A 21,050-nucleotide genomic window follows, 5' to 3' on the forward strand; every position below is an offset into this window, starting at 1 on the left:
TAGAGACATGATTTTGAAACCACTCGTTAGAGGCTCGAACAACCCATATTAGTTCGTAATTGTATGATATTGTCTATTTTAAGTATAAATGCTCGTGATTTTATTTCTTGAAACACTCCAAAAGTTTCATGTTATATTGTTCTCATTTATATATTTACAATTGCAATATTTCTCTTGCCCTGTCAATATTGAACTTTGGTTACATTCTCAACAGTGATCCACTGAATTATCCGTGAATTATCATTCTCTTTTTAGCTATTATAATGGATAACGTAAATTTGAACTTATGATAATTTTTCAATCTACATTGTTATTATTATGATCCAACTACGATATTTGGGATGTTTATATATAATTCGAAAATGATTTATTACAATTTTACCGTTCATCGTGCCATATTATATAACAATTCTCTTAATAAAATATTTTTTTGTTATGCAAAAAATTATCGATCTTTAATGTAAAAAATTTCCTATATAGTCTTCCTTTACAAAATATTTATGTAGTGTGTTTTCCATGAGATAATCTCCTCTTATAAAATATTTATGAGGTTAAAATATCATCTTGATTATAATCTTCTACTTTTATTCTTGTAATTTCAAATATTTAAATTAAATGTAATTCGTATATTCTCAATAACGTTTCAAAAACAATCTATATTATAAGTTTATTGTTAACTTTATAAAAATAAATAAATAGTTTAGAAGCGTTCTCTCTATTAATTTTGAAAATATATTCACATTATATTTTATCTAAAAATTATTATTAGTCTAACATATAATAACCAAAATGATATTTTAATTTATTTATAATTATATGAAAATTAATGTAAAAAAAATAACATAATTCAACAAATAACATAGTTCAACTTGCATAAAGTTTAAATTACCAACTTCGAAATCAGAAGCACATGCACGAACACACACGCAAATTATATATATAATATAGTCATAAAAGTTAATGCGCCCACACAATCTATATATATAATCATCGATATTAGTCATAAAAATGTGTTATTAAGAACTTGTCAAGCATGAAAATTTATAAGTATAGATGAACGTGATAACGATGAAGAATTTATTTTTAATTCTTATAATATATAATCAATAAGATTCTATTGAAATAGTCACATGTACTTTTCTATCATGCTACATTTGTCGATAGCATTTTTTTAAAAAAATAAATAAATAAATAAAATAATTAGTAGTTGACTAAATTTTTTTTAAAAAAAAAAAAAAAACAATTTTTAAACAAAAAATTCGAAGTTTTTTTTTTCATTTGTATTCGGAAAAAGTTGAAGACTATTTCATCTCTTGAATTCGTCATTCAACGATATCATTGAAGTTTCCGTTTTAAAATATGTGTAATTTGGTCGTTTCATATCTTATTATTATTATTATTATAACACTTCCAAAGTTCCATCATAATATCATCATTATTGTTTCAGTTTCAATTTTAGGGCATTTAAATTAATTTGAACTTTATGGTGCCGTTGAAATAACTCGTGAAATTAAATGCCTTTTTAAACCAAATCAATTTTCTTATAAGTTTTTTTTTTAAATAGTTTTGAATGCTTAGAAAGGTCTTTTAAATATAAAAAATATTTAAAAATATTTACACTTTCTACCAAAAAAAATTTTAAAAGTATAAAGTACTTTGAAACATTTTGTTATAAAGCGTAAATATTTTTTTTCTATTTATAGGAATTTCCTTGTTATATATAGTAATTTTAGATGATCAAATGTGTTTTTCTTTCAAAGAAAATAAAAATTAAAAACAAAAGTTAAAATGGATCACTGTCTCTAGTTTTAGTCCATATATTTCCAAAAATGTCTAGTTTTATCTTTATACTTTCAATAAAGGGGAGTTTTCAAAAATAAAAAAATTAAGAAAAACTATTTACACAAAATAGTAAAATTTTAATCTTCTTTGATAAAGACTGATAGAAGCCTATCAGTGTATAGAAAACGGATAGAAGTATGTCTATCAGTGATAGAAACTAATAGAAGTTTATCTGTGTCTATCAGTATCTTTTTTGCAATTTTTGGAAAATGTCTCTTCGATAAATCTTCAATTTAGTTTCTAATACTAGTTTATTGTTGATTTTTTCTTCAAAAAGTTACTTTATTATCCATTAGCATTTTCACTATGAATTTTGAAAAGATGTTTAGCTTCGAGTGTCGATCTTCGCTTGGGCCGGCTCCAGGCTCTACCCTGGCTTTTTATTGATTCCTCCCAACCAATAGGCTTTTTTTTTTCCATATCGCACGCGCATCTTCAAGAGAGGCGCCGAGTACATAAACGAGGCGCGGTCCCGGGAATGAAAGCCCAGTCCCTCGTGCTCTGTAACTCCTTTACTTCGGTTGAACAAAAAAGGTTCGATCTTGTTCAATCGTAGCGTGGGTGAAACCTAGCAGCCCGCCCAGAGTTTGACCTTCTCCGGTCTTGGAAGGAAAACCCACTGAACTTTCCTTTCCCCAACGGGCAACAACACTGGGAGAAAGACGATCGGGATCTCACGTGTGGCAGTTGTTGAAACAAACTCAGAGCCTCCAATAGCACAGCTGAGCCAGCGATGGATTCTCTGTCCCTACGGGAATGGAGCGATAGAAGTTTTGAGAATTCAAGAGAAGGTGACGGCGAGATGAGTCGTTTATCATCACGATAGGTGTCAAATGGAAGTGCAGTGATGTATGCAGCTATATGACATTCTCGATCCTTCCTTTTACTACTCTTCTCGGCTGGAATCATAAATGAGTTGTCTCCTTTCTAATGATCTTTTCTATAGGTCGAACTAGTGTGAGCGGTTTAAACTTCGACCTTGATTTCTAAACATAATGTTCTCGTACCCAAGCCCTAAAAAAAGATCTAGAGTCTTGTGGAGGATAATTTCACACTGATCTTACTAAAGAGGTGAGAAAGTGCTCTGCGATGGGCCGCGTCTCAGTCTCAAATGGAAGTTTTTCGTCTTTCTTAAAATAGACAGAAGGTTTATTATTTAATTTTGAGAGACTAAATTTAATATTCTTATGAAATACATGGACTAAATTTGAACATTTGAAAGTACATAGACTAAGATTACCAAAATGATATGTAAGGTATAAGAGGATCAACCTCAAGGTCTGAGATTAACTATTCAAGTTCACGTCAATTGAGTTATATTCATGTAGGCAAAATGATATTTAAGTTGCTATTTCTTTATTTAATTAATTGGATCTTTCGAAAAAATCTTTTGATAAACTAGAATCATTGAAGAAGTTTATTAATTTTTCATAAGTAATTATATAATGGTTTATGTTTATCTTATTCTAAACATACGATTAGATTAGTCGTTGAGATGGGATCAAAACAAAGCCCAATCGCTTCTTATTTTATAACCTTAACATGTGAAGTCAAGAGTTGGTGTACCGAACCTAAAGATAGAAAAAGTCATCCTTATAAAAGTAATTAAATAGCTAATGTAATGTAACCATCTCTTTATCTCTTTCTTTACCTCTAATTAAAGAAGATTTTCATTATAAATTAGTCCATTATTCAATTAGACCTTCAAAAAATCTTTGATCAATTATAATAAGCTACAATCGCAAACACAATTGATTTGTTTTTTTTATCACATTTACTTATAATTATGAATCAATCACATTTTCTGTTATCTTTATAATAACAATGATAGTAAACATAGCGGTAACGATATCGACTAGTGAATCTCATGTAATTTTAAAATGCAATTGGATCAATCATTTATTGATTGAATTGTGTTCTTCGATTACAGACTTGAAAATGGACTCCACATTGATTAAATTGATTTATCAGGATAAAGGTAGCCTACGTTCAATACTAAACCAAATCAAAGAGAAGTAAGCTGAGAAAATCTTGACCACTATTTAGATATAAATAAGTTACCTATCTAAGAATGACCTATTCACTTCAAGAGAGGATTCTCTTCCATTCTTTTGAGGCTTTGCAACTCTTCGAGAGTACAGAAATTACAACTCAAAATAAAATATCGGTTAAAAATCAATCAGTCTTGAACTATCATACAAGTAACAATTTCATCAAGTTTATAGCAAGGACTCATCAATAAACTTTAATTTATAACAATTTAGTCCTCATACTTCTAACATTATAACAATTTAATCCATAAACTTTAATAAGTATTAGTTTAATCCGTATTCTTTACGATTTGTAACGATTTAGTCCCTATGGTAAAAAAAATACTACAAGACGTAAAAAAATTTCTTATAAATGTAAATTAATAAATTGATTAAGAGTCAAGCTTGTTAAGAGATTATAAAACTAAGGTCTCGTTTGATAACAATTTTATTTTTTGTTTTCTATTTTTGAAATCCATACTTGTTTCCTCCTCATTTCTCTATTATGGTTTTCACCTATATTACGAAAACACTTTAATTCCTAGTCAAATTCTAAAAACAAAAGCTAATTTTTTAAAAGATGAGTAAAAAAAATATAGATGAACATAAAATAATGTTTATAAACTTAATTTTCAAAAATCAAAAATCAAAAATCAAATAGTCATCGAATGAAGCATAAGTTGATACATGATCAATTAACCTGGGGCTTGATGAGATTTTTCAAGATGGAAACTAAAGTCCCATTTGATAACCCATTTCGCTTTTTATTTTTTATTTTTGAAAATTAAACATATTTCCTCTTAATTTCTTATCATCATTTGCATCTTTCTTAAGTACAATAGTTGAATTCTTAGTCAAATTCTAAAAGCAAAAACCAATTTTTAAAAGCTAATTTTTTTTTTTTTTTCAAATTTTGACTTGATTCTTTAAACTATTAGTAAAAAGTAGATAACAGATGAAGAAATTTGTAAGTGAATGTAATGTCTATAGGTTTAATTAACTAAAAAAAAAAAACAAAAACAAAATGACTACCAAACGAGACCTACCTTTTTTAGTTTTCAAAATTTAACTTGGTTTTTTAAACTATTAATAAAAAAGTAGATAATAAAATAAGAAATTTAAAAGTAGAAGTGGTGTCTATAAGCTTAATTTTTCAAAAACTAAAATTAAAAACTAAATGATTACTAAACGAATCTTAAATTATTATAAATTTGAAAGTATAGGGACTCCCTCATTAAAAATTTAAAAGTATAGAAGCTAACTTATTACAAATTTTTAAAATACATTGACCAAAAATGTTAAAAATCAAAATATAGGGACTAACGTTACTTGTACGAAAGTTGAGGAACCCAAAGTGATTTTCAACCTAAAATTTTATATCAAATGACTTTCTAACTAGTATGTTATTTACCTTGCGATTCCGAATCAAACAGAATATTACGCCAGACTGCTATTGGAAATCAAATATTTGCCAGGTTCGCAATGCTGTGAAGCTTTCTCCAGAAGAGAATTCCTTCTACGAATAAGCATCACAAGTTTGCAGTATAAAGTTAAAAGCAAAAACCCGTTGATGAGGCATGGTATAAAGATCACATCACCCTACTCCTTTACGAAAATGACTCATCAATGGGATACAGTTGTGCTCAGAAGTTAGACCCTAGAGATTATAGAGCATAATTGGTAGAACAGGAATAAACTAGACGCATTTGTTATCTTCATTAGGAGGTGGGGAGGGCATATTTTAATCAAGAATCGGGCATCAGAAAAGTACGTATTTGGACAAGAATATGAAAGAAAGTAGTGAAACTTTTTCATTCGAAGTGTTATTCTCTGTATTCCAATCAGGCTTCGAACTATAATCAAATGAAAAGACAGAAAAGATATCTATTAGAATCAAATTTGGTCCAATGGCAGGACAAAAACAACAATGAAGAGAAAAAGGAATTAATCCCTGTACTGACGGATGGAAAAGTAGATGCCTTGATTCTTTTATACCTTCTAGATTAAACAAAAAAAAAAAAAAAAAAAAAAAAAAAAAAGGGAACCCACAAACATGCTACTGATGGAAGTTCAGGTTGATCACCTTACTATTTTGATAGGATAGAAGTCTTGTTTGGATCGAGTTTACCGCAGTTTCGAAGTAGCGATTCTGGATTAGAAAACATCAGGGTGGAAACGCCCTGGAATGGAGCTGCTTTGTTGAGCTTGTTTGAGATGTACTGTAAGTGCATAGTTATTCACCTAGTAGTTCATGAAAAGATGCAAGAGATATCAGACTATAAGTATGCGTGATACCATAAAGTATTATGTTAATGATTTTTTTTTAATGAGAAATTGTGTCTAGGACATTAAGGATATTAAAACCGTGGCTTTTAGTAACTAAGGAAGCAAGATCTTAGAGCATTTATGAAACCAACCTCAAGGGTTTTCAACTGCTCTTGGTATTGAGAGACTAATTCTTTAAGATGTTGCAACTCCTGGTTCCTGCCTTCATATTCTTTCTGACGTTCGTGCTGGATAGAGACTGCTCGTTTGAGAATAGTGTTTTCCTGAATAAGTGCTTCTACTTGTTCCCTAAGCATCTTGTTTTCCTAGATTAGATAAAAAAAATAAGAATCAAGGTAAGGCTCCCAAAAAATGTAGTGGCAGAATATTGGTGACACAAGCAAGTAGCAGAAATTGTAAACGTTCCAAGACCTGGTGAAAATTATTTGCTGCTTCTGCATTTGCACGGGCACAGATGGACTTTTCCAGAACCTCGAGAACTCTCGAAGCACGGCTTCGTGCATCATCCATGTTTGAGGCACTTGTCATTTCACTCACAAAGAGATCCACCCATTCTGCCCCATTTGTGGGAAGATTTTCAGAAGCTGTTGCATCCTCAGCAATTGCAGCTTCTCCTTGTGTTTCTGCTTCATTTTGAGAGAATGTTATTATATCTAACAAGAAAATTTTATTCGAAGATTTATGCTCAACATATAAGGAATAAGGGGGTGTTTGGGGCAAAAACTGTCATAAGACTATAATAACCACCTCTTGCTATAGTAAATACTATTTTATAGTCCTCAATTAGCTACAATGGTTATTTGCTACGGTATTTACTATTTGCTACCATTCTTACTATTTTACATTCCTCATTTTTAGTGGTTACTATTTGCTTCTCAAACTAAAATAGTTTACACCTTAAACACATATTTATTATAACTCAAACTAAAATAATTTACACCTCGAATGCAAACTATTGTAACCCAATTATAATAACTTATGACTATAATAACCAACTTCTTGTCCCAAATACTCCCTAAAAGATCAACAACGGGGTATTACTATAGCGCACAACATGAGAGTTCACTCAATGCCAAATTTGGGAAGGGAAGAAACACCGTGATGAAAGAAAAGATAATCACAAAAAGGGAGTAGGTAGACAAAGGGGTGCACTCCATACCAAATGCAAGTTACAAAAAAGTGTTCCAATCCACTGAACTTAGAAACAACGAAACCTATATACCAATCAATTTGTAGAAAAGGATAAAATACATATATATATATCCTAAATTGATTGGCAGCAAACTAAATTCCACCAACAAAAATCGAAGCAAATTTTCCATGAATGATATTGGGAATGTCCTCACTAGTTATTCTAATTGCAATAATCTGCCTATGCTAAAAATGAGCTCAAACAAAAACTTTCAAGGTATGACAATGTCATCGGAACTGAGAAAGCTCTGCATGACACCACCAAGCTGACTATATTTAGTAATAAGACTTCCTCACCCGTAAATGTCCTAATGACCTAAAAATGCTTAGCTGCCCCAAACTATTAGTGTCATGAATATTCATGAAAGAAAATAAAATATCACTCATTTTGCAGTCATTCTCTACTAGTTGGTTGTAGATTTGGATAGAACTACTACTTATAATCCAGGTCAAGTAGATTTTGGGGAATACAAATGATATCAAAAGCCATATTGTCCTGCAAACAAGACAAACAGCTTCACAGAGAAATGTGAAACAAAATGCACAATTCTAGGATGTTCAGTTTCAATAAGTTCAAACTTAATGGATCTTAGAATTGAAACACTTAAATTTGTATAATTTGTGTACGGCTTATGCAAATGAATTAGATGTAAAAGCTTGGTTCTACTTGAATGATGTTTGGTTTGTGTAATATGCTTTTGCAAAAGTCACTGCACAGTATAAGAGGTCAATTAAATAAGATTCAGTGGTTAAGTTGCCTAAGGTATTAGTAAACTCAGAATCCATAGTTTTGAGATGCAAATCCATGTACCAAATATAAGTTTGACTTTTTAACTTGGGGTTATACTGATCTAACCAGCAAGCCAAGCACCTAGCTTGTTATGACTTCAAACAATGAATCCCTATTATTCCTTCTCCTATTGGCTATTAGAAGTACTTGGTCTGTAGTAAAGGGTATATCAAGAAAATATAACACTTCAGAATATGTCAAGAATTTCATAAGCAAATATTCATAAATGAACAAAAATATTGAAATCTTTTCTCGTGCACTTACAGTCGTAAGATTGAAAATATTCCCTATAAAGGCAATTACAGAGCATTGACAACATAACTATTAAGTCCAAGATGCAGTTCAATAGACATAAAATACAGACCTTGGGATTGAGGTTGAATATTTGCTTCCAAAGCTACATCGGAGGTGTTCGAAGCACTTCCCAAGTTTCTGTCATTATACCCTAAATGAAGCTGGTTCAAGCTTCTAATGGCTAAATCTAGATCATCACCACATTCTTCAAGTGCCCTCTCGAGAAGCTAGAATATCAATTTTAAAGCAATCAGTACGTATCCAAGTACACTTCCATCAGAAATATCTTCGAAATACAACAACTCAAGTAGTTCATATTTCAACGGTTAATAATTCCATATATTATTTACCACAATTCCGTTTATATTTAAAATGTGAAGTTCGCAAAATGCTTTATAATTCAACAGACCTGCTTATCCATATCAGGAAAAATTGCTCTGAGATAATCGACTAAATGAGCCGATTGTGAGGAAGACGTCTGGGGAAACGGAGAAACAGACTGATTCGATGATCTTGGAGGCGAAAACCTCACAGGCGAAGAAGACGAACAACGAATTCTCTTAGAGACGGGAGGCGTAGGCAGGTCTTCAAATAAGGATCTCTTCCCGCACACGATGGCAGACATGTTTCAGCGCCGCTGCTCAGCTTCCTCTACTCTCTAAGCGCTCGATCCGCACCCAAACCCTCCGTCCAATTCATGCAGCAAATCCACCGGATCCAAACCAGAACATCTTCAACAATATTCCAATTCAACGACAACAAATAAAAAACTCAAGAAAACCACCAATCAAAGTCGAAGCATAAAAAAACGCAGAGAAAACGATCGGATAAGGTTAAAGTTTGAAGTCCTATCGATCTTATCAACCACAAACAAAAAATTAGTTACAACAAACTCAATTCCAAAGGATTTCAGATGGAAATCAAATTAGAAAAGAGAGAAATTCCTTAGCATTTGAAGCTCTGAAACTTTGGGTCATCTTCGTTCATGGCTACGAAGAGTGGCGATCATCGTCTGCATATTCTCACCGATGAGATTAAAAGAACGGACAATTCAAAAGACGACACGTCGTACGAAGAACAACAACGAAAGGGTTTTGAAATTTTCTCCACCGATTGACACGTGTTCGTTTCTTATTGGTTTTTTGTTTTACTTTCTGGATGTTGCTTTGCCTTGTATGAATCTGAAGGCAAGTTATACGAAACTCGAAGGAAATTAAATATTAAATAATTTAATGAATTATTAAGTAAATTCTATTTCTATTACTTTTTTAATTAGGTCTTTTTTTTATTATTATAATTGAATTCTAAAGATTCCATTTTCATTTGGCCTTCAAGGATGAGAGGAATGGGCTGGAATGGTTTTGGCTCATTTAGATTTGTTTGGGTCAAGGAGTTGTGAACTCCACTTCTTGTTTGACTCAAGGAGTATGTAGATCCTACTATTAAAAATCATCAATTTTATACTTTATTGACTCCTTATATTGTGAGTCTAAAAAATTCACAACTCTATAGACTTCAAAACTTTTCTTTTTGCCCTAAACACTCTCTCCGAGATCTCATATTAAGAGAGATATTGTCTCATGGAAGAAGGACAATCGATCATTCATAAGACAGAAAGAGAGAAAAATTCTTTGTTTTTTATTGTTTTGTAGTTAGATTCTCTGGAACCACAAGAATTTTTAGTCGGAATGGATTCCAACTCAATAACTTTTGAGATTTTGAGAAAAATTGCTCTTTGGAGAGTACAATACGATCAAAGATGTAAATTGTGTTTGGGGGAGTTATATACTTAAGATCTTTTCTTTTATTTAGTCGACGTGGTAATTTATTCGTATTCCCAACATGTTTATTAAATTATAGAAATATTTGAATTATCAATGATTAAGATAGTTGTTTCCTTCTTTAAAGTTGAATGATCGATCTCTCCCTTCTTACTCATTTAAAGTATTCTATTTAGCCTCCAACTACATTAATACGTGAAAGATATCAAATTGTTTCAAGTGAAAGTATTTTAAAAATTATTTCAATTGGTTTGGGGAACTATAGAGTATAGATAGCCCAATTTATTGCTTATTGCTTTGGGTGTAAGGGGTTGGAAGGCATAGTCAACAAGCAACTTCACATCAATCAAAGTTCATTCTTTTAGGGCCATTGTCCCATTCACCAATGGCATCTTAATAGAATTTACATTGTGTCAACTATGATGATGTTGCATCAATAATCCAATATGTAAGGCACTCTCATTACTAAGTAAAATAATGATTCATTTTTTAGTCATTGGAGTAACTCAATTAGTTAAGATATATATATTTTTTATCTAGGTATCAAAGTGTACAAATCTTCTTCTGTTTCCTTGAATTTATTTTGCACTCCCACATATATGAAATTATCATTTTTGGTGACCCGACTATGAAATTATTGGGCATGGGTACATTGATAGCATGGAAAAGGATCATAGCTCTATTGGGAGAGGTATTTCAAATCAATTCAAGTGCATGAGTATGTTTTTTTTTTTTCTGGGGGAGGGACGAGGGTTTTTTTTCTTCTTATTATAAATATCAAAATGAGATTGAAAGTTGATATACCGATAATAAGGAGAATAAATTTAGAATTCACCCTTTAATCAATTTTTACTTTAAGCTTTAAATTTCAACGAATTTAATTTTAACACTTAGGTAAATGTTGCAAATTTTAACTTTTCACTTAGACTTCTGTTACATTTATCATTAATAAAAAAAAGTTAAAATAAATAAATAAAAAATGAAAAGCCACCAATAAAAACCTCTCAAGACTTCTAATTTCACATAAAGAAGAAACATAAAATGAACTTAACAAATCAACAAATAAGATCTACCCGCACTAATAAGTTTTTTCTTATATATTATATTGTAGTTTAGTTTTTTTAATCCTTCAATTTGTACCCTTCAGCTTTAAATTTCGTGTCAATAAATCTCTCATTTTTCAAAAAATGTAATTGATCTTTTAGATACAAAAATAAATTTTGTCCAATATAACTCAAAACTTTTCAATTTCTGAGTACAGTCAATTCATAACTTTCAAAATTAAATCACGTTTGTTCCTCATAATTCTTTTACTATAATTTTCACACACCTTCAAAGAAATTGAATCCCAAGACAAATTTTAACAACATAAAATTATTTTGTTTAGTTTTCAAAACTAGGCTTGAGTTTAAAAACAAATTAAGTAAAGCAGATAACAAGACAAAGAAACTTTACCATTATTCTTGAGCTTAATTTTTAACGACCCAAAAAATATGGATTCAAATTACTATCAAATGGGGCCCAAGTGACTAACTTGCAAGCTAACTTGTATATATTGCCATCTAAGCACATCGTAATAGATAAAAACACATATTATCATATGAAGGGTTGTTTAGGTCTCGAATTTTGACTGGGTGGAGTGGTTTATTATAGTTTGGGGCTCCAACTATAATAGTTTTTGTTTCCAATTATTATAACCTACAAATAGTTATAATATTATAGTTTATCTCCAATTCATCCTCTCTCTCCCTCTTTGGTATGGGCCATTTGGGCCGCTGACTTATTAAGTTGGTGTAAACAACCAAACTTTAAATAATAATCATCACTAAACTTGCATATTTATCGATTTATCTTTTTTTCTTTTTTTTTTTACATATATACTTTTCATATTTATCAAAGAATTTTATCTTTCTCTTTATTTTTACTTTTAACATTTATCAAGTAATTATATCTTATTCACTTATTAAACTATTTACAATTATCGAATAGTTCACTCTTACAACTCTACACCCAAAACACAAGCTTATTAACTTCGCCATATTAACTCTAGATTTATTAATCCTACTCAATCGGTCAAACATCTCTTAAAATATTTACTATTTCTTATCTAGATTAAAATAGTCTGGACTTCGAATATAAACTATTATAACTCGTCTCTTTTGAACTTTGAAGAGACAGACAGTGGAGTTGCCATCCATCCCCATTCCCCACAAAAAACTAAAAAAGAAAAGGTGGTGGCCAAAAAAGTTCTTTTTGTACACAAAATTGTGATGATGGTGATGATGATGCCTTCAATCACCAACAGCAACAGAGGGGAAAAAGAAAAAAAAAAAGAAAAAAACCATTTTCTTTCTTATCTCTCTTCTTCTTCTTCTTCTACCTTTCATTCCCATGTCTAAATTCTGCCTTCACTTTGCTCTGCAACTTCAACACACATAAAAACATATATCAATGGAGGAAAATGAAAACTGTGGCTGTTGGGCTGTCCTTAAACGCACCGTTTCAGATGTCTCCAAATCTTCCCCTTCTTCAAAACATTCCCCCAATTCCATTCCTCGGCTTACTTTACTTTACGATTCAGGTTCTCTCTTTTTCTTTTCTCCCATTTTCATAATGCTCTGTTTTTTCCCCTCTCTGTGTTTTTTTTTTTCCATCTTGAGTTTATTCAATTGTGAGAAAATGGGTTGTTTGGATTGTTTTTGGTTTTTCTTTTGTGGGTTTTTTTCTTTTCTTTTCCTTTTTGGATGATTTTAATGTTCTGTAATGGTAACAGACTAAAAAACAGGGTACTATTTTCCTTTTTTGTGCCTTTTGGGATTCTGTTAAAAATTGTGCAGAAAATCTCTGTTTTTTTTTCCCTTCTGAAAATTCTTTCTGTTTATGTGAATTCTGAGCTAAAGCTGCAAAACTTTGGGACTTCTTGAATATTTTGTTTTCTTTCTCTAGATTCTGTGTAAAGGCTGCAACATTTTGAAACTCTAAAAACCTATGGTTGTGTTGATACTTTACTCTGATAATGTTCCTATAAAAGAATTTTATACTTTTAGTTGAGTTGGGTCTTTGGGGAGTGTTATTTTTTGCTGAATTTCTATATATTTGAGTTATGTTTTATTAGTTGAATGATATTTTGAAGTGAAAATAAGAATGTATGGCTGGTTTGAGAATCCTTTCGTTTTTAGTTTTCTGTTTTTTAAATTTTTAGTTTTTTTTTTCTCTCAATTTTTTTTTGCCATGATTTTTATTTTTCTTAAAGGTGACATTTAAAATCTTAAAAAAAACTACTTTTTTTATAAAAAAAAAAATTTAAAATTTGGATTTTTTTTTCAATGGTAGAAAGTAAACAATATAATATAAAAATTTATAGGTAAAAATAGAGGTTACAAGCTTTATTTTCAAAACAAAAAATAAAAAAAATGAATATTTGGTACCAATTTATTTTTTATTTTTGATTTTTGAAAATTAAGCTTGTTTCTTTTTTATTTATTACAATGATTTGCATCTTTTTTAAGTACTATAAGTTGATTTTTTTAAAAAAAATTCAAAAACAAAACAAATTTTTAAAAACAATGTCTAAACTTAATTTTTAAAAATAAAAAATTAAACCCAAATGATTATCAAATGAAGCTGAAATGGTTTGCCATAATTCTAATCTTCAAATTTTTAGAACTTTTTATATGAGTTTTTAATTCTAAAAGTTGTGTTTAATAATGGTAACTTTAACTTTTCTTTTTCTAAGTTTGGACAACCTTTAATTTCGAATTTTGCACCTAATAAATAAAATCGTGATTGGATTGTTATATTATTTAAAAAATATAATCGACCTTTTCTTTTAAGGAAAAAAAAAATATAATAAACATACTACTTACATATTTAACATTTTTGTAATGTTAGCATTAAATTGTGGAGACCTATTAGGAAAAGATAAATTTTAAGTAGTAGTTCATTTTCATTCCTTTAGATAATTTGTTTTTTTTTCATTTAAGTCGATGTATGTGTTTGCTCCCTGTACTCTAGATTTATATATATATATATAACCTCTTAGGCCAAAAATAGGATTTTCACAATATAGAAAAATAAAAAAAAATTATTTAATTTTATTTGATAGAGACAGATAGAAGACTATCAATGTCTCTATCAATGATATAAATTAATTGAAATCTATTATTGTTACAATGTGATAGACGTCGATAGAAATGTCTATCAATTATTCTTTTTACTATTTTTGTAAATAATTTGATATTTTTTCTATGTAATTTTTTTTTTTTTACCTCACTTAATTCCGTTACAATTTTAACACTATACTCAATAAATTTCTTGAAATGTAACCATAACTTTGAATTTAAAATTTGTCACTACTAAAGTACAGTGAAAAAGAGAAAAAAACTAAAACTAAAAATGAGTAAAATATAAAATTATATTGACTAAAATAGACCATTTAGAAAATATAGAAATCAAGATGAACCAATTTTGGTAGTAGATGAATTAAAAGAGTACTTAAAACCCATCACTCCTAAGCATAGCTGAATTGGTGGAGGGCGAGGAAGAAAAAAACTTTAATTCTCATTTGATAACCATTTTACTTTTTTGTTTTTAATTTTTGAAAATTAAGCCTATTTTCTATTAAACTTTTACAATGATTTGTCGTAAGTACAAAAAGTTAAATTATTATATAAACTAAAAAAACAAGTATTTTTAAAACTATTTTTTTAGTTTTCAAAATTTGACATAATATTTAAAAATATTGGTAAAAATGGACAACAAATCAATAAATTTAGAGGTAAAAGAAATATTTTTAAGATTAATTCTCAAAAATAAAAAATAAAAAAACTAAATAATTACTAATCGAGGTCTTAATAATTACAAACTTTAAAATATAAAGACTAAATTATAACCAACAATATTTTTATTCAAAACTAAAAGACGGCTTAGATTGACGTTCAAAGTGTTTAAAACACGTTTTTTTTTTTTACCATCTTAAATAACACTCAATCCAAAACTAAGAAATTTAAGGTATGAATTTTGACTATATTATTGATTTGTAAAACGAAGATCTATTATAAAAGTTAATTTTAGTTCAACAGCAAATAACTGGTGAGAATTTGAAGCTCTGATCTTCAAACCTCTGATCTTTGGATTGAGTTTCGAGAATATAAACAAACTTGGAATTGGTTCATGAAGAGAAATGGCTAAAATGGATCGAAGAAGGTGAAGCAACAACAATGAAGTCGCTATTTCTCGACTTAACAAAACCTTTAAATTGCAGCTACCGAGACCCGATATTTAAACGCAAGCGACCGAGATTTTTGTGCGCCGGCCGAAGCTCGGCTATCCTTCGACAATACACCACCGCCGCCGCCGAGGCTGCAGGACAATTTTAAACGCCAGTTGCTGAAATTTTCATTTCAGGAACTAAGATCCGCGACCGGAAATTTCCGGCCGGATAGCATTCTCGGAGAAGGAGGGTTTGGATTCGTTTTCAAAGGATGGATTGAAGAGAATGGGACGGCGCCAGCTAAACCTGGGTCAGGAATCACAGTCGCCGTCAAAAACTTGAAACCCGATGGTCTTCAAGGACACAGAGAATGGGAGGTTAGCATTTCAATTTTGATGTTTTCTTTTTCAGTTTCATCTTTCGATTCCGTCAGAAATTTTGGCCTGAACTGAACCATATGGATTTTAATCATACACCTCTTGTGTTAAGATTTTCATGGTAATCCTTGAACTTTTAGGGTGAATTGTGATTATTCCTCGTATTTTTATAAGCCCTAGCCCTAATTTTTTTATTGGTTAAATTATAAAAAACACCTTTAAACTCTTGTCATTTATTTAAAAAATACTTCTATACTTCGAAAAGTTGCAACCTAAACTTTTATAGATGTTTCCAAAATACCCTTCAAGTAGAAATTCCTTTGAATTTTGGACAAAAATTGAGATATGGAATGATGTGTCAATAACCTAGTACGAAAATTTAGATCACCACATTATTTTGATTATCATCACACCATTTTAAGTATCGATTTCTGTTCGAAATTTTATGGTACTTCTTTTGAAACTTTTATAAAAGTTAGAGGTAATATTGCAACATTTGAAAGTACAGGGATATTTTTGAAACAAATGACAAAAATCTAGGGTCTTGTGAGAGGAAGGCCCGGTGGGGAGAGAAACTAAAGAAAACATTTGCCATCAGTGCTCATATTTTTCTTTCTTCTCTCAAATCGTAAACATGATTGACATAGGGATTTTTAGATAATTTAAAAGAAGTGTGTAAAATGATAGGGACATAAAGTGGTGTTAGAGGGCATTTTATATAATTTAACTTTAGCTTTACTACTTTAATGTCATTTGATTGGAAGAAAATATCATTGGAAAATCAAGAATGGAGGATTTGGTGGCAGACACTTGGAGATAGTCCAAAGATAAAAATGGAAACGGCTGATTAGTTGGGAAATTAATTAAAGTAATGAATAGTAACTTAACTCATGATTTTTCCAAAAGGGTCTATAAATTTGGGATCAAATGATTGATTTTAATATATTTTATTGTAAAAGAGGATATTTTAGTAATGAATGTGTAGATTGAATTGGTATTTAACAACTGAAATCTCTATGAATGTATTGCAGGCTGAGGTTAGCTTTCTTGGACAGCTTCACCATCCTAATCTTGTTAAACTTATTGGATACTGTATTGAAGATGATCAAAGGCTTCTTGTATATGAATTTATGACGCGTGGTAGTCTTGAAAACCATCTTTTCAGAAGTAAGTGGGATCCTCTTAGGCTCTTACATAGTCTTTTTTCCTTCATTTGTCCTCTTGCATCACTGCTTTTTTTTTTTTTTTTTTTTTTTTTTTTTTTTTCCAGGCCAGCCATTCCACTTTTAAGCTTGTGCAATTATGACCTGTGAAGATGTTGTCTGGACATTTTTATTGGAACAGCAACAATGTTTTTCTACTTTACCTACTTTTTTTGAGAAATTACAAAATAGACTTTTATCTTCATTTCATGTTCTTTTTTCCTGTTCACTCCTCTTTAGTGTGGCTTTTTGTACAAATGGTGGTTGAGAGCTATCACAATCTTATCAAATATACCTTTTGAGAGAAGATTGTGGAATTTAACCCCCCTTTCAAACTCTGTCAGCATCATTATGTTTTTCCCCCCCTTCTTTTTTTTGTTCTCTTCCTGTGATTAGATTAAGAAGTGAGCTCACAGAAACTAAGATATGTGACATGAGAGGGTAAGGGAGGGGAATTGTGTATTTTACATAAAGAGGTAAGTAAGTAAGTTATGTTGTGCAGTGATGAAATGCAATTAGGATTAATCTTGCGGTGTTGCATTTATTTCTGGCTTTTAGTTAGTTTGTTAATAGTTGCTTACTCGTGATTTTGTTAGGGACGGCCTTCAAAATGAGTGATTTTAGGGGGAAAAAGTTTATTATAAGCACATTTATTGAAAATACTCGGTGATAAATGTCTTTAATATTTAGTTCTACGCTCTAAAAATTCTTAAAACACTCTTATGATACTTTATCAAAATACACATTTGAGTGCCCTTGACTTTTTCCAAAAGCACTAATAAATCACTTCCTAACACAATGATTTTGAGTGGAAAGTGCATCTGATTACAAAACATAGCCTTAGTCTATAAGTAAGGGAATATCTACGGTATTCTTACTGCATTTTGACTAGTAACAATGAGTCGAAGACTGTTGTTAACGCATGTTAAATATGTGCAGAGATTATTTACTTAAATGCTAGATTAGATCATGTAGGCTTGTCTGATAACCATCTTTTTTATTTTCTGTTTTTGAAAGTCTCCCCCCTCCCTTCTTTTGGGTAAGGTTTTCACTCTCCTTAAAAACAAATTTGGATTATGAGTCGATTTCAAAAAACAAAGTCAAATTTTTAAAAACAAACTTTTTTAGCTTGTTTTTTGAAAAAAAAAAAAAAAAAAACTTTCTTTTAAATGCCCTTTTCTTCTTCTTCATTATTTTTTTAAAAATAAAAACATTATTTTTAATAATTAATAAAAAATACTATTTCGGGTTTGATCTATATATATATATATATATAGTTAAAATGATTTAAAAAATAATGTGTCTTCGACGTATCTGTGTCATATATTTTAAAAAAATTGTGTGTCGTCGTGTCCCTGCTTCTTTGGGAGAAAGTGGATGAAAATAGAAGGAACTTATAGGGCAAAATAAAAAGGGTTATCAAATGAGGCGGTATTAGAATGTCACTATACTATGTTTTATATGTTTGTTCAAAGAAAAATTTCTGATGGTGTTCAAATCTTTTGAAGGGACTATACCTCTTCCATGGTCAAACAGGATTAAAATTGCACTTGCTGCAGCCAAAGGCTTGGCCTTCCTCCACAATGGTCCGGAACCTGTTATATATAGAGATTTCAAAACATCAAACATATTGCTTGACACGGTACGGCATTTACCAATACCATGTACTCAAATATGAGTCTTTCGAATAACTGTATAATATCTTAGGATGAACTCTTGCAGGAGTACAATGCGAAGCTTTCAGATTTTGGTTTGGCGAAGGCTGGGCCTCAAGGTGATAAAACACATGTTTCCACCAGAGTAGTTGGAACATATGGCTATGCTGCACCAGAATATCTAATGACAGGTGAGGAATTCTCATTAGAAATTGAATTATGAAACAACAAGGAGCATATATTAATGTCAATTTATTCATAAAAAAAACAAGGGACAAGAAATAGGAAACAAGACATAAGAATATAGTTTAAGGAAGTATATAGTTTTATGGAGCTTAGAATATATACTTGTCATTATCACGTTATATTCAGCAATGTACGAAGTGCTATTGGTAACGGTCATGAAGCAGCTGCCTGTTTTCACTGAATATAAAGAGGTAAACGAAGTTTCGATATTGACAATCATCTAAGGTTGAAGAAAAACTCTCATGCTGTTTGCCATGGAATGAATCTTTGATATGGATAATGATTAATGCATTTGGGATGTGTTTGGAAGTGCTTCTAGAACAAGTAGTCCCACAGTGCTTTCTGGTCAAGCATTTGGACTTCAACTGCGTTCTTAAATACTTTGGGACTTTTTGACTTTTTTCTATGTTACTTTCAAACATAATACATTTGAAGGAGGAGTCCTTATGGCCATCGTAAAAGCACTCCTAAACATACCCTTATACTATACTTTTGAGTGTTTTGATTTTGACACACAATTTAACATGTTGTGTTGTGTATTGGAAGATTGGTAATTAACAACCTGTACTTCGGATCCTGACCATTTTCAGGGCATTTGACATCAAAGAGTGATGTCTATAGCTTCGGTGTTGTCCTACTCGAGATCTTAACGGGAAGGAGATCAATGGACAAGAAACGTCCAAGTGGTGAGCAGAACCTAGTGTCATGGGCTAGGCCATATTTAGATGACAAAAGGAAGCTTTACCATATAGTGGATCCTCGCTTGGAGCTTAACTACTCCATCCAAGGGGTTCAAAAAGTCTCTCAATTAGCTTCTCACTGCATCAGTAGAGATCCGAAATCTCGTCCCACCATGGATGAAGTTGTCAAGGTTCTCATTCCACTACAAGACCTCAATGACCTTGCCATCCTAGCATATCATTCACGCCTGTCTCAGCAAGGTCGACGAAAGAAGAAATCAGATGGACTGCACCACCAGTTAACATACACTCAGTCAAGAAATATTAGAACCTCTCCTTTGAATGTTGGAGTTCATCGTCGTCGGTAACCAGTAGGCTGCTGCTAAGACTTTTGGAGTCTTGGAAGTCCTCAGATCAGCCAGAGAGCAAGAGATGGAAGAGGGAAAGGTACATGAAAAAAGCTTCTACTTCTTTTCCTCTTCTTCAAATCCTACCGTAAGAAAGCTGACCATCAATTTGAAACTTGTGAATTTCACTCTTTGGCTGTGTTTCTGTTCTTTCATATAGATGCAATCTTAAGATCATCATTTGCAGCCTCGTGATACCTCGAGAATGTTGGTTGCTCTGAGTTTGGAATTATTGGTCATTGTGCATCTTGTGATTGTGTATCTTTATATTGCTGGCTAGCATCTGCAATTTCATATTTACTTACATTTTCCTTCAATTGGATACCAATTTTTTAACAGACATTTGTTTCAATTGAAACTCTGATATAGTTTCTTGCTAGAACTTGAAGGATTCAATTGTTTAGTCAAGGTTTTAAATTTGGTAAAAATAATTTCTATCGAGGAGGGAGATGACATCTCCAAACCATATGAGTGAAGCATAACTCAACTAACAAAATGTATACCTTCGACCTTAGGCAATGCAATACATTTGTAGGATTCCATTTTCAGACCTAACAGTGTCTTCATGAAGTTACTAGTCAATGTGTGTTGGGTCAAGCCACCAAAATACTTTATTTGTTGTGAACTCTTCTTTCTGCCCAATAATATATTTGTTGGATTAGTTGTGATGCCCAATAATATCCTTACTTCTTCCAACAATCACATTTGAAGGAAGTTGTCCTAGAACTCAATACATAGAGAGGCAAATATGGACATTTTTTTTTAGTTAGCTTTGGGAAAGATTATTCGAAGAGGCCACTATAATATAGCTAATAATTGTGCATTATTAGATATGTGAGAGCAATTGCAATATACCTTAAATTCATATCTAATAGTTAGTTATTAGGAGATATGCATATTTTCAAATTCGTACTTAGAAGGTATTAGGTGTATAGAGACATGAGCAACTAGATTGTAGCGAAGCGACTCCATCGAATAATTTTTCTAGTTTGGGAAGGTTCCTTGGGGGTTCTATTCTAATCTAGCCTTGGATTGCTGCCTGTTAATGCACATCTTA

General features: G+C 31.0%; 2 protein-coding genes across 2 annotated transcripts; one reads left to right on the top strand and one right to left on the bottom strand.

Moving 5' to 3' along the window:
* Window positions 1-5,660: 5,660 nt before the first annotated feature.
* Window positions 5,661-9,711, bottom strand: LOC120080344 (Ubiquitin system component Cue protein). Its single transcript, XM_039034985.2, has 5 exons — window positions 8,843-9,711; window positions 8,504-8,660; window positions 6,570-6,781; window positions 6,290-6,463; window positions 5,661-6,113 (listed from the first exon to the last, which is right to left on the bottom strand). The coding sequence occupies exons 1-5, from the start codon at window positions 9,056-9,058 to the stop codon at window positions 6,027-6,029; spliced, it is 846 nt and encodes a 281-aa protein (XP_038890913.1). The 5' UTR covers window positions 9,059-9,711; the 3' UTR covers window positions 5,661-6,026.
* A 2,671-nt stretch (window positions 9,712-12,382) lies between these two features.
* Window positions 12,383-20,375, top strand: LOC120079813 (serine/threonine-protein kinase PBL34-like). The gene is made up of 6 exons (XM_039034223.2): window positions 12,383-12,795; window positions 15,478-15,803; window positions 16,835-16,970; window positions 18,514-18,647; window positions 18,728-18,851; window positions 19,497-20,375. The coding sequence occupies exons 1-6, from the start codon at window positions 12,666-12,668 to the stop codon at window positions 19,952-19,954; spliced, it is 1,308 nt and encodes a 435-aa protein (XP_038890151.1). The 5' UTR covers window positions 12,383-12,665; the 3' UTR covers window positions 19,955-20,375.
* Window positions 20,376-21,050: the final 675 nt, after the last annotated feature.

This window comes from Benincasa hispida, chromosome 6 (genome assembly GCF_027475165.1).
Source record: "Benincasa hispida cultivar pf3 chromosome 6, pf3_genome.v1.1, whole genome shotgun sequence".
Classification (NCBI taxonomy): domain Eukaryota; kingdom Viridiplantae; phylum Streptophyta; class Magnoliopsida; order Cucurbitales; family Cucurbitaceae; genus Benincasa; species Benincasa hispida.